The sequence below is a fragment of the Pinus tabuliformis genome, chromosome 1_1, assembly GCF_031772625.1.
Source record: "Pinus tabuliformis cultivar Carrire ecotype Pingquan chromosome 1_1, CPIR1, whole genome shotgun sequence".
NCBI classification, from domain to species: domain Eukaryota; kingdom Viridiplantae; phylum Streptophyta; class Pinopsida; order Pinales; family Pinaceae; genus Pinus; species Pinus tabuliformis.
The window spans coordinates 505,539,543-505,553,380 of record NC_142297.1 but is presented as its reverse complement, the minus strand read 5'-3'; the positions used below and the strand labels follow the sequence as shown (position 1 = coordinate 505,553,380).

The 13,838-nt window shown below is 36.5% G+C and overlaps 1 protein-coding gene across 2 annotated transcripts; it reads right to left on the bottom strand.

Annotated features, from left to right (window-relative positions):
* Positions 1 to 8,577: 8,577 nt before the first annotated feature.
* On the bottom strand, positions 8,578 to 13,046 carry LOC149213997 (disease resistance protein RPS4B-like). Of its 2 annotated transcripts, none has more exons than XM_089392175.1 (4): positions 12,412 to 13,046; positions 11,219 to 12,320; positions 10,680 to 11,099; positions 8,578 to 10,566 (listed from the first exon to the last, which is right to left on the bottom strand). In XM_089392175.1, exons 1-4 carry the CDS (start codon positions 12,918 to 12,920, stop codon positions 8,653 to 8,655), a joined length of 3,945 nt encoding a protein of 1,314 aa, XP_089248301.1. In that variant the 5' UTR covers positions 12,921 to 13,046; the 3' UTR covers positions 8,578 to 8,652. The 2 variants fall into 2 exon arrangements, with proteins under 2 accessions (XP_089248301.1, XP_089248302.1); XM_089392176.1 differs by having other exon boundaries at positions 8,578 to 10,554.
* Between the last annotated feature and the right edge of the window lie 792 nt (positions 13,047 to 13,838).

Genomic DNA, 13,838 nt, shown 5'->3' with positions numbered 1-13,838 from the left:
AATTAGCTAAATAAAGAGACATGTGTCCCCAAGGGACATGTCTCTCTTATTAGGCATGGCCAATCAACTCCTATTTAAGTAGCACCTCCTCATCCTTGTAATCATTATTCAAATTTAATCAATTAATATTTATATATTACATTCAACATTTATCTTGTGTAATTATCAGTTAACAAAAATTTATAATTTAATTCTAACAGGAGCATGCAGATCCTGTGACACCTTCGTTACAAGTCGAGTGAGCCCATAAACCAAAACATTGCCTTAAAAAATTATATCCATGAAGACTTCTCCAGTGCCTCATTTCTTCATCATCGCACAAATTAATAATTGATAAAATTGAATATCAATGGTATTATTTATTTAGGTTAGGTTACTTTAGGTAAACTTGATTCGATCAAGTTACTAATAGTTTTCAGACTTTTTATGATAACCCATTGTTTTTCCTATGGTATTCATCTCTAGTGTAGCGTATTTAAAGGAAAAAAGACTCCTGGTAAATTAGTCCTTGTGGCCATTGGAATCCCAGACACCACCACTTCTCTTGGTTTAGCCATCCTAATAACTATTATCAAATCTATGGTCAAAGTTGTTTTGTGTGGATCAGAGCTAGTGAATATCAAAGCTAGATTTGAGCATGGATGACCTCGTAAAATATTCATGCAGATCAATTATAATTGTGTTCAGATTTATTGTGTGTGTTTATCATATCCACAGTAAAGAGTAGCATAAGTAACTAGAAGGGGAAGAGTAGTGGAAAGAAGCTTATAGAGCAACTAGCTCAGCTATTGACTATCGATTTGTTAAAACCCTATTCCCAATAGTCATTTAGTTTTGAGTCCTGAAAATTCCTATCTATAGTAGGGAGATGGGAGAAAAAAAGCACACAAATTTCTGTGTATGAAGAAACAACTACACAGAGAAAAAAGTTAGGGAAGTCCTCGGCGCAGCCAGATTATGCTAGTTCCTAAGGTTCACAACCCTGCTATGAAAAATGTGACCTAAGGAAATTCATAAAAATTTATATATATAAATTCCAGCGTAGAAGAAAGCCACACGCTCCAAAAATTGAATGACACGGGTTGTTACTTTGAAAATTGCACTCAAGTATCCTACATGAAATATAAACATAAACAGTGTGAGGATGAATTTGTGGAAGGTCACTGCAATATTAATGGTAGCCTCAATGGTGGGCTCGGATCTTGCAACATAAGTAGTGGTGGTGAGTTATGGCTACATCCGAGATAAAAAAAAATAACATCGTGCCCAAGTTGGGCCATAGGAGACTCTCATGAGATTCAGCTGCAGGGTTTTTCACATTTCTTTAGTGCATGTGCTTCAATGCTCAGTTGTAATTGATGGAGATCACAATGGTGCTACGAAAGCTCAAGAAATCACAACAGAGGTCCTCGTGGATAGCACTATTAGTCCACCAATGCATGAAATTGTTGTATAAGATGTCGTGGATAACATTATTAGTGGACTAGTGCACAAAAATGCTGCAGTGGAAGAAGAGTGGTACTAATGGTGTGGTGGAATGTAGAGATCATGGGACAATGTGTAATAAATGGTTGTCCCTGGTTTAGATTAGAGAAGGTTCTGCCAACATATTTGTAAGTGTTGTGTAAAGCTAGGAAAATGAAAATGGCAAGAAAAAAGAGATTCATTATAGCATGACATGGTTAAGAAGGTTGTGTATTTTGGTGTATGGCATTGATTTTTGTTGGCAAATGATGAGGCTGTTACATCACCGCTAGATCTATATAAGGTCAGATTTGAGAATTGCATCTAGGCCAGTGCAAATAGCGTTGAAAGTCGAGGTCAAGATCTGGATCTGACAATATGTAGCAAGAGAGAGGGGTTGCATGGACAAGATAAAGAATGAAATGGAGTCAATGGTGTTGATTTTTGGAGAAGGAGGCAAATTTTGATGAGAGTCAAAGTGGTGTGTGAACACCCTAAGGGTTTTAGGTCCAAGTTATGAATTCCTACCATAGGCAGGTGTATTCCCAAAGAAATTGTAAAGCTTGTTGTTCAAACATACATGTGCTGGAGCACGTGATGACTCAAGTTGTGGAATGAACCACTTCGATAGATACACAAGTGGTAGGTGTACTCATATCCTTGCTTGAGGTCGTTGGAATTGTAGCAAGAAAAGGCTTCATTTTGACTTGTACCATAGTCAAATGGGGAAATTTGATTTTCCACATCAACAAGATGACTTGGATTGTAGTTAGCTAGAGTGACATGTCTTTGTCCCCTAGTAAAATTAGTAAATTCAAGTTATATGCTAGAAGTAGAGTTGTGCATGGATTGATTACTAGAATTTAGCAATGTAGTGGAGTTATTGTTAGTTAAACTTAGTTAACTGAGCTCTAGTCTTTAGTAGAGTCAGCAGGAGTTCAAATGAGTAGTTATAACAATTTTTAACTCACTGATATCTCAATTAACTAATCCATTTACTAAAAATAGACCCAGTCATGCATGGAATTTGAATTGCATAGTTGAGTAAGGGAAAAGACATCAATGTATTTATTATTGTATACTAGAGAGTGTATACAGTTTGTATGCATCAAGTGAGTAGGAGATCAAAATTGCAGTGCACGGTGTGCTTCAGGTTTGAAGAAAAAAATTGTAATTGATTCATATTCTCATATGAATTAATGCAAAGCAGTGGAGGGGTTTTTCCCAGTTGGGTTACCCTGTAAAATCATTGTGTTCCTTGTGTTTTTATGCTTTCATGTTATTGCATGTGTTTTTGTTGTGTGTTTTCCTTTCTACATAATAGTAGAAGAAATTTGTGTCTCTTGATTTCAACTCGATTTCATTAGCAGTAGTAAATTTCTTGCAATTTCTGCATGTTATCAAAGCATAAGAACACTACATAGAAACCTTGTTCCAGATCTTCTATTAGAGAAATTTCAATTTGCATAGTTTTTGGATCAGATTCTCTCCAATGAAGGAAAAATGCCTTTTAGCGGGTTGAGGCTTGAGTATTCATCAGAGGGCACTTCAAATTTTTTTGCTTGGAAATACAGTATGGAAGTTGTCCTAGATAACAATGGAGTATGGGAATATACACAAACTGAGATTATGAAAGCAACAACATCAGATGCATAAGCACTTGCTCATTGGAAGAAAGACACATAAAATGCCAGTAGGATTATTCTAGAGGGTGTCAGAGATCGTGCGGCTTCAAACTTGCATGGAAAGGAGACTCCTTTTGCAATGTGGAAAACTCTCACATATATATTCCAAAGCATCAGTGATGCCATGAAATTGGCATCAGGAGATAAGCTCAAGAGCATTTGAATACAGAAAAATGAAACCATTCCTCAATACCTATCCAGATTCACTCAGGTTCGAGATGAACTTGGAGGAGTAGGGGAAAATGTGCCATCATCTAAACTTGTGAGCTTAGCACTCCTTGGCCTTTCAAAATCCTAGCACAACTATCAGGATTTAGTTAATGGAAGAGACAAGCTACCAAAGGTTTGATTTGGTGCAGGAGGATATCAGAAGAAACACTAGAGATGGTGTCACAACCATTGCAGATGAGGAAGAAGATTGTGCTCTAGTTGGCAAAGGAAAGAAGGACAAAGGCATGAAGGATCAAGATGAGGCAGAATCCAACCAGAACCATGGCAAGAATAAATACCTCAACAAAATTAAATGCTTTCAATGTCATGAGTATGGACACCTTGCAACCAAGTGTCCACATAGGAAATCTAGTAAGGAGGTTACAGCAGCAGCAACAGCAGGAGGAGGTGCTCTTGCATCACAATTCAAGTTGGATTTCACCCTCATTTCTTGCATGGAAAGCACAGTAAGAGGGAGTGAGTGGTACCTAGATTTTGGTGCCTCATATCATATGACAAGAAGTAAGGAGTTCTTCAGTAGCCTAGAGGAGAAGGACTTACAATTACACATAGAGATTGGAGATGATGGAAGGTATAGTACCAAAGGGATTAGCACTATCACCTTTAAGAGGGAGTCAGTCTCCCATCTTCATTTAAAGGATGTAATGTATGTGTCTAGTTTGAATAAAAATTTAGTTTCTGTAGTTGTACTTGAAGACCTTCGATATGATGTGGTGTTCAGTAAGGGGAAAGCTTATTTGAAGCATGTTGCTACTAGACAAGTAAAACAAATTGGTGTTTGAGTTAAAAATCTATACAAGCTAAAGGTAGATTTCACCATGCATGCAGCTATATCTCCAGGAGTGATGTCGGGCGATGTAAAGTCTTAGTCCCATAGTTGCAAAGATTTGGGCAAGATCCATAGGATAGCAGTAGCAGTTGCAATATACTCTTCTCATGGATCATTACCCTTGCTATAGGGGTCCACAATATTTAGTAGCACAAAGATCAATGTCAGTTGACGTAGTCAGATCTTGCTAATAGCAGTCAAAGACTTAGGAGACAATTGCAACTCAGAGACACAATTGGTTCAATATTTTTAATGCTTCTTGATTGGAATTTGGATTAGGGGCAAAAATTTGCTCAAAAATAAAAGTGCTCACAATCGCTCAAAAACTAAACGACCATGTCCATCTCAGCAATACGATCCCAACGCAACTTGTTTCACTCAAAACGGAGCTCATATGAGAAGGATATCGACTTTTGTCCGCTTTGTCAAACATGCAAAAATTTGGGTACATGCTGACTCGAATGCTGACTAGGCATCTGTACAGCCCAGTCAAAAAAAAAGAATATTCCTTGGAATATTCCTTAAAATATTCCCAAAATATTCTGACAAGTGACTCAATCGCATTGTGACAAGTGTCGGCATGTTATTGGTCAACGACATTTGAGGTGGACCAATGAGAGGTTAACACGTGGCAAGCCTGGAGGCAGCCACATTCCCTCTCAAAGGCCGGGTAAAATGTTATTTGGGAGGTTGGTTGAGTTGAACCTGCGACCTCACCCACACAAACCTAAAGCCTTACCACTATGTCGCGCTAACGTTTCTTAACATTCAATGGGTGCGCTTTGTATTTCATGTGTTAACACGTGGTGGTTGGGGAAAGAGAGGGCCAGATCCGTGGCCAGCACCCTCCGCATCTGACCAACTTCAAAACTAGGAGCCAGTGCTTTATGCTAACCGCGCGCTTAATGCACTAAGTGGAATTTAATGCTAATTAAACCATGTTTATCCCATTAATTAAGCGCGGATTAAATTGGTGACAGTTTGGCAAGTCTGACAAATCCGACATTGCTCCATTTTTTGCGGGGTTAACCAGAGTTTCTCCAGATTTGGTGGAGTTTCCCTAGGGAAAACTAAAGACACCATAACTTCTTCATTATTCGACCAATTTTGGCCCAAAAAGAATCATACCAAGATGATTTGGATGCTCTTAACATAATGGAATGGGTTGTAGAGGCAGAAAAACACTTTTGTACATGTTTTTGCTACGTTGAATTTAAAGGAAGCCTAGGGCCACCAGGAGACGAGGTCAAGCCTAGATCAATTGAATTCCAATTGCAGAGCTTGGATAATCATTTTTGGGGTTTTTGCATCTTCTGAATCCAATAGAGTAAGTTGCAAAGCCATTGGAGCAAGGTAGGTGTATGTAATGAGAGAATTGACCATTAATCCAAAGAAGGTCTAGCCATTGAAGCAGATCCAAAGAGATGTAGCCCAGGAGGGATGAACTCCTTTATCAAGTTTGTGTTATAACTTGTTGTGTTTTACTTCTCTACAGTTTACTTGTTGTATATGTGTTTTAAACAGCTAATTAACCTCCTAAATTTCTCATAAAAGACACTCAATACTTGACACATAATTCCTCACATTTTGGTTAATTTGAGGCGATCCTAAACACATTTTTTTAATACTCATGAGAGAGCTTGCATAGCATTAACAAGTTTTCCCAACATTCAGATCACTTCTCAGTTGCAGTTATTACAGCAACAAGAACAATAGTGAGAGGGAGTTGTGTTACAATACATTCCTATAGGAACAGGATTGGGGTTATACATAACCCTTTTCTTGCTAAGAGGGAGTGTTGAAATTGTAGCAAGAAAATACTTCATTTGACTTGTGTCTTAGTTAAATGGAGAAATTTGATTTTCCACATCAGCGGGATGACTTGGATTATAGTTAGCTGGAGTGACATAGCTTTGTCTCCTAGTTAAATCAATAAATTCAACTTATAGGCTAGAACTAGAGTTGTGCATGGTTTGATTGCTAAAATTTAGCAATCTGGTGAAGTTATTGTTAGTTAAACATAGTTAATTGAGCTCGTCTTTAGTGGGGTCAGTAAGAGTTCAGTTGAGTAGTTATAATAGTTGTTAACTCACTAATATCTCACTTAATTTATCAATTTACTAAAAATATACCCATTCATGCATGGAATTCGAATTGCCTACTTGAGTGGAGGAAAAATGCATCAATGTATTGTTAGATGATCCAAAAATACAATTTTATCATAGGTTATAAAATTAGAATAAAATAATTATTAATTTAAGATATTAAATTAATAATTATTATTCTAGAATGTTTAATTATTTAATGGAGATTTATCGGAGATCTGATCTTCGGAAGGACAATAAACTGGTTTGAGGACATCTTTGGCCATTATGTATTTAATATTGTATACTAGAGAGTGTATACACTTTGTATGCAGCAAGTGAGCATGAGATCACAATTGCAGTGCAGGGTGTGCTTCAGGATTGAAGCAAGACATTGTAATTGATCCATATTCTCATATGAATTAATGTAAAGCAGCAGAGGGGTTTTTCCCGATTGGATTCCCCTGTAAAATCATTGTGTTCCTTGTGTTTTGATGGTTCCATATTATTGCATGTGTTTCTATCATGTGTTTTCCTTTCCGCGAAATAGTAGAAAAAAAAATGTATCTCTTGATTTCAGCTCGATTTCATTAATTTAGCAGTAGTAAATTTCTAATAAGATTTGTGACAAAACTTATTAAAATTATTTAACATTTAAAATAAACTCTTTCTAATTATATAATAAGACAATTATTATATAATAGGGAGTTGTTTTATCAAAATTAAACACTGACCTCCTTAAATAATTTTTAAATTTTCAAAATATAATTGGATTTTATATATATATATATATATATATATATATATATATAAAGTTAACATAATAATATAATATAATATTTAAAAAATAATTTAATTGAAGATCACTAATTATAAAATATTATATAAAATATAAAACTCAAAATTCAAATCTCATAAATCAAACCAACTATCCCCCACACACATATAATTTATTTATAAATTTAATAATCCTTCATCAAGAATCATTAATATGTAAAATAATTTTTTCAAAATCAAATTATCTATCAAACTTAGGATTATAACAACTTTCTTATAATTGTTTCCATAGTTAAACACATAAAATTGTTCAAATTTTATCATTGCTAAGTTTATAGTTCTTTCTCTATCATTAATATGTAATTTTTTTTTCAAAATCAAATCATCTATCAAACTTTAGGATTATAACAACTTTCTTATAATTGTTTCCATAATTAAACACATAAAATTTTTCAAATTCTATCATTGCTAAATTTATAGTTATTTCTCTTTCTAATTCTCAATCAAACAGCGTTACTCCACTCAAAATATACATTTGATAAATACTATTATTTATAATTATCTTTTTCTAATTCTCAATTGATAATTTTATCATTGCTAAATTTAGAGTTATTTCTCTTTCTAATTCTCAATCAATCAACGTTACTCCACTCAAAATATACATATAATAAATACTATTATTTATAATTATCTCACTATTATTTATAATTATCTCTTTCTAATTCTCAATCGATAAAAATTACCCCACTCAAAGTATACATTTAATAAATACTATTATTTGTAAATAAATTTATTTTACAATAATTTATTTTTTAATTACTTATATAATATTTTATATTTATTTTTATAACGTTAATAAACATAATAATGTATTTTACCATGCCCACAAAGCTTTGGATTGACGGTGAATGGATACGCTGTTAAAACACTCTTTGCCATAAGTCACTAGTTCAATTAAATTTAGAAAATCATAAACTAAAAAATTTATATATCAATTCTTCTTACACCAATTTGTTAAACACTAAATCTGGCACACATGCAAATAGTTACAACATATTAGAAATGGAGAAGTACTTAAAAAAAATAGTTATTTATATGGAAAGCACCCTTCAAGAATCAATGCTCACGTACTAAATAAAATGTATGATATTTTTTAATAATAACTATTCTAATAATTAATTATTATTATTATTAATAGAATATTATATAAATATTTATATTAAAAATAAAGATTATTTTAGAAATTAATTATTATTATTATTTTAAAAAATATTATTTATATATTTATATTTTTAAAACTATAGATAAAAAATAATATCTATAATATTTTTATTATAAATATAAAGTATATAAAGTAATTTTAAAAAGCAATTTAATTGGAGCAAACAGTTAAAATTTATACTCAACCTCATAAAATCTACGCTTCTAAGCGTTTAGGAATTTTCAAATTACCAATAAATTTAATAAGATTAAAAATTATCCATTGAAAAAAAAAATAGTAAATACCTGCTAAATTCATCGGATGTCACAGCCGGACTTCTAACACAGCCCATCGCGACCGAACCTATATCAGCAGTGCCCATCATATCCATACACCAAACAGCGGTGTGTTCGCCCGCCTGTCAGTAGCTCCGGCTTCCGGCAGCAGTGCGTTCGCTCGCCTGTCAATAGCTTCGGCTTCCGACCGCAGTGCGTTCGCCTGACTGTCATGATCTTCAGCCTTCGATCGCAGTGCGATTGCCCACCTGGCAAGACCTTCAGCGTCCGCCAGCGGTTCGTTTGCCCCCAGAAAATTTCTAGACTGTTGCTCGTTCTTTCGCCCGAAATCTTCATACCCCAACAACCATTTGTTTCGCCCCATAAAATTTCTCGACTGCTGCTCGTTTTCCTCCTCCAACTGGTGTTCGTTTCCCCCCATAAAATTTCTCGACTGCTGCTCGTTGTCCTCGTCCAACTGGTGTTCGTTTCCCCCCATAAAATTTCTCGACTGCTGCTCGTTTTCCTCCTCCAACTGGTGTTCGTTTGCCCCCATAAAATTTCTCGACTGCTGCTCGTTTTCCTCCTCCAACTGGTGTTCGTTTCCCCCTTCAAAATGTGGGGCCTCTTCTTGCGGTTCATTTTCCTGATTAGAACTTTCACTTTCCAAGTGCTGTTCGTTTCTCGGCCTGAAATCTTGACCCTTCACCTGCAGTTTATGCAACTCCTCTTTCCACAATTTCAAGTCTTTAAACAATGCCCATTCTATCAAATCGCTAAGAGGAGCTTCAGAGCTTGGTGTTCGAAGATTAGTTGCCTGCGCCAACCCCCTTATGCTGTTAAGACTGCAACATCCAGAAACCCGGAGATGCACCAAAGATAACAACGTTTCAACACCTGGCAACTCCTCCACTGCTTCACACTTTCTCATATCCAATTCTTTAAGTTTTATTAGACCACAAAGCCCTGTAATTGTTTTCAATGCATCACACCCATTCAAGTCCAATATTATTAGACTTTTCGGCAACGCTCCAACTTCCACCAGTTCTAAACAACCGCTGATGTCCAGCTTACGAAGACTGGGGCAAACGCCTTCAGCAAGCGATAATTCCTTTATTCTTGTGCCGTGCAGGTCTAACTGTTTGAGTCGAAGAAGCACGCCCTTGTGAATAGAGAAGTCCACCAATCTGCTAAATGGCACTTCACGCAGCGGACATCTAGTTACTTTTAAAATTGTAAGACTCTTTAACTCTCTTAGACTTGCTGGTAAATACTCTATTCTTCCACAATCGATTTTGAGATCTGTCAATTGGTTCAACTCTGCAACTGAGTCCGGCAAACATTTCCAAATCCCGCCAAAGAGTGTCAAGTGCTTTAAGCTCTTTAGCTTACCAAGTGAAGGAGGCAGCATTTCCATAGAGGATCCCTGAATGGATACTCTCAGAATTTCCAAGTCACTTAGGTTTCCAATATCACTTGGCAATTCTTTAAGGTTTGCATTCCACAAGGAAAGTTTTTCCAGGGACCACTGACGTGTGACCTGAGGAGGCAATACTTCTACTTTCTGACAATCTGAAAGGTCTAAGCTTTCCAGCGTTCTGATATTTCCTAGAGTTTCTGCACTGAGGATCAACTGCGAGCAGCCCTTCAAATAGAGATGTTTAAGTCCAGTTAAACTCCCGAAGGAATGTGGCAGCGTTTCCAAACGGGAGCACCCATACAAGCTAAGATACTGAAGGTTTGTAAGATTCCCAAAAGAGATTGGCAGCGTTTCTAAATCGCAGCTACCAGTCAAGTTAAGATGTTGGAGGTTTGAAAAATTCCCAATCGCATTTGGCAGTAACTTCATGCTAACGCGCATTCTCAAATGTTTCAGGGAGCGGAGAAGAAAGAATTCTTCTGGCAGTGCTTCGATAGTGCATCCCAGTTCAATCTTTTCCAGTTGCTTCAACATCCCAATAGACTTTGGCAACTGTAAATGGGCTACATCAATATTCAACTCTCTCAACTGCATAGGTGCCTACAATGAATTGTTCATTTTAAATTTAAAAACCCCTTACTCCAGTGAAAGGAGAAAAATATACACACAAACTTTTAATTACTGAAAATAACAGGACGCAACAAAAGAATTACCTCACTGTCATTCTCCCAAAGTGTTTCCAATTGGATCTGGCGGCCAAAGATTTCTAAAATTCTCAAATTCTTTATTGGAATATAGGAAGGCAGAGAAAAGTACCGCCACAACCGATTAGAGGAAATAACTTCTGAACACCCAAGACGTGAGGAAGAAGCAATTTCCGAAACACTTTCCGAGCGGGAGAACCCATTTGAAAGAGAAACAATTTCGGAAACATGTTCCGGGATCCGATTGACTGAAGAGAAATCCCACCGGAGCCATAGTAGATTTGACAATCTCAAGTGATTGGATATGCTTTCACACGATTCACCTTGAACTCTCAGCAGCTGCAAGCCGTGCAAATGAACAAAAGGATTGCCCATCTCCAGATGAGTTTCCAAAGAAATGCCTGATGTTTGTAAGTTAATTCCGCGTACCTAAATTGTTTAGTGAAAACCGTTAGAAACAATAATAATTCAAAAGATGAAAAACAGATTAAATTGACCATAAATTTAAGAACACTAACTGAATGTATAGTGCTTCAAACAGTACATACCGATGATTGGCGGGACACATTACAGAAGGCGTTGTCTGTTAAGCGCCAAAGACGAACCTTAGGTTCTTTCACTGCCAAAGCTCTCCCCAAGTCTCGAAGATGAGAATGCATTCTTATACAGTTTCTGTGGTCGACCTCTACGAGATACTTGTTTTCTAGGTTCCGAAAACCGAGGGATCCTTCCCAGTTAGATGCGTCCCATATTTTGATGGCCTTCTCTCTGTTTTCTCCTATGAAGAAACAAGCAATGTCTAAGAATATCTCTCTCTCTTGCTCATCAAGGCTATCAACACTAATTTTAAGTCTTCCTTGTATATCCGTGGGCAGTACTTCAGATATTTTTTGCAACTGGGCTCTCCAATACCCTAAGTCCTGGCTTTCCGTGTAAAGAAGAGCCCCTATCACTTTGAGAGATAACGGCAATCCTTGGCACTGATCCAAAAACTGGCTAACAACTTCTTCAAATCCTACAACAGGGTTAGGCTGCCGAAAAGCGTGCAAGCAAAAAAGCTCTCGAGAATCTTCTCTATTTAGACCTTTAAGATTATAAATGGACGAGTTCTTCATATCACAGCTTTTAAGAAGATCCTTATTGCGAGATGTAACTAAAATTATGCTACCTGAACTAAGGGTATCCTTCAGCGGTGAAAATAATGCCCGCAGCTGCTCAACAGAATCCACATCATCTAGAATTGCGAGAACTTGAGAAGACGGAGCATGACATTTTAACATCGCTATGCCTTCATCAATGCTATTCATCATCTGAGCCTGTCCAGTCAAGTCCTCATAAAGTTTACTTTGCAAGGATGTTAAAGAACCCCTAGATGCAGCTTCTCTCACGTCAAACAAAAAGCAAGATCGATCATACTCTGATCTCTTACGGTTAAAGAACAGTTTCGCAAGAGTCGTCTTCCCAACTCCGCCAACGGCTGCTATCCCTGCAATCTTGACTTCCTCGCTGTGATGTTGTGACAACACAGTCCATTCAAAATCTTGTAGCTTTTCTTCTAACCCAGTTTGATATGTGGCCACCTCCAAAAGGGGTTTTCTGGCCCTTTTCTGCACCAAGTGCAAAACCCTATCGACGAGCTCCCCCTCGTCCCTGATTATTTACAAATACATAACTAAAGCTGGTGAGAAACACGCTTAAAGAACTTAAAGGTCAATCGGGAAAAAGGAGTTAGAAATCTTACCCATTACACTCCTGCAGTTCCAAACCGCTTATATCTGCAACGCTAGAAAGGGCCTGTCTCCATTTTTGAACAGTCTTAGGTTCGTATCTCTTTTTCTTTTCTAGCCGGCGAAGGGCTCTAGCATACTTTCCGCGATTGCCTTCATCCTGCGTCCTCCGAAGCTCAGAAGGATTAACATGGTAAAAGACAGGGATAATGGTCGCCCCCGACTTCAGCATCAACAGGAGCTCGTCGAGACACCATCTTGATTCCGCATATCGCGGAGAGAAAATAGCCACATGAACAGAGGCCGTTGCAATAGCTCCTTCAATTTGAGAATTTAAGTTTTCCCCTTCCTGCATTTCTTCCTGGTCTAGAAACACTCTGAATCCAGAGGAAAGAAGCCGTCGGTAGATATGACTGGCAAAGGTTTTCTTAACATCCGGCCCTCTATGATTGAGGAAAACATCGTAAATATAATTGCTGTTGGGAGTTGCAGAGGAAGAAGCCAATGTCTGATTATTCGCCATTTCTTGTATTTAGGACTGATAAATTGCACTGGGCACGGAGATGAGAAGATGAAATGCCAAAAGGGGCAGACTAAATGTGAGAAGAGGAAGGGATTTGAGCGATCAGTTGATCTGACAAGTACTAAACTGCTTGCCAACAAAAGTTAGCTCTATGCAGCTCATCTCTCATATTTATTATTGTTTAAATATTTAACTTCGGTGGGTTATTGCCCGTTTATTTCATGGTGCGATGACATAGGATATGGTCTGGCTGTCATCTTTTAACTGGTTATTGGATCGGCCATTAATAAAATTAACCAATGACTTGAATGTATACTCCGGATTTAAGTGTTTAATGTATATTATGAACTACAACATTAATTAAAATGTTTAAATATCAACTAGGGTTTGCATTCACCGTGGTAAAATGTTTAAATATCAACTAGGGTTTGCATTCACCGTGGTAAAAGGTAGAATTTGCTGCCTAAGTTAGAATATCACAACTTCATCCAAGAATATAACTCAAAACCTTCCCAAAAAATAACGAATTTTATTCAAATATGTTTTTTTAATATCTTTTTATCGGACCACCATGTCATTCAAAAAAGAGTTCATAGTTCGACTGAAATATAAGATATGTACCCTTAAATTTGACGTATTATCCAAAAATGTATATTTTAATTACTCTATTATTAAAAATACTTTTCTTGGAATTGCAAAAGATTCTCATGGTTCTGCTCGTTATTTTTTATTCAAATATGTTGTTTTAATATCTTTTGCAAAAATGTATATTTTAATTACTCTGTTATTAAAAATACTTTTCTTGGAAATGCAAAAGATTCTCATGGTTCTGCTTTTAAACGCCCTAGTAGTTTAACGACTTTGTTTGAAAAGTGTAGAAATTCTTGTTATATTTTGAGAAAATTTGGTAAAAATTTT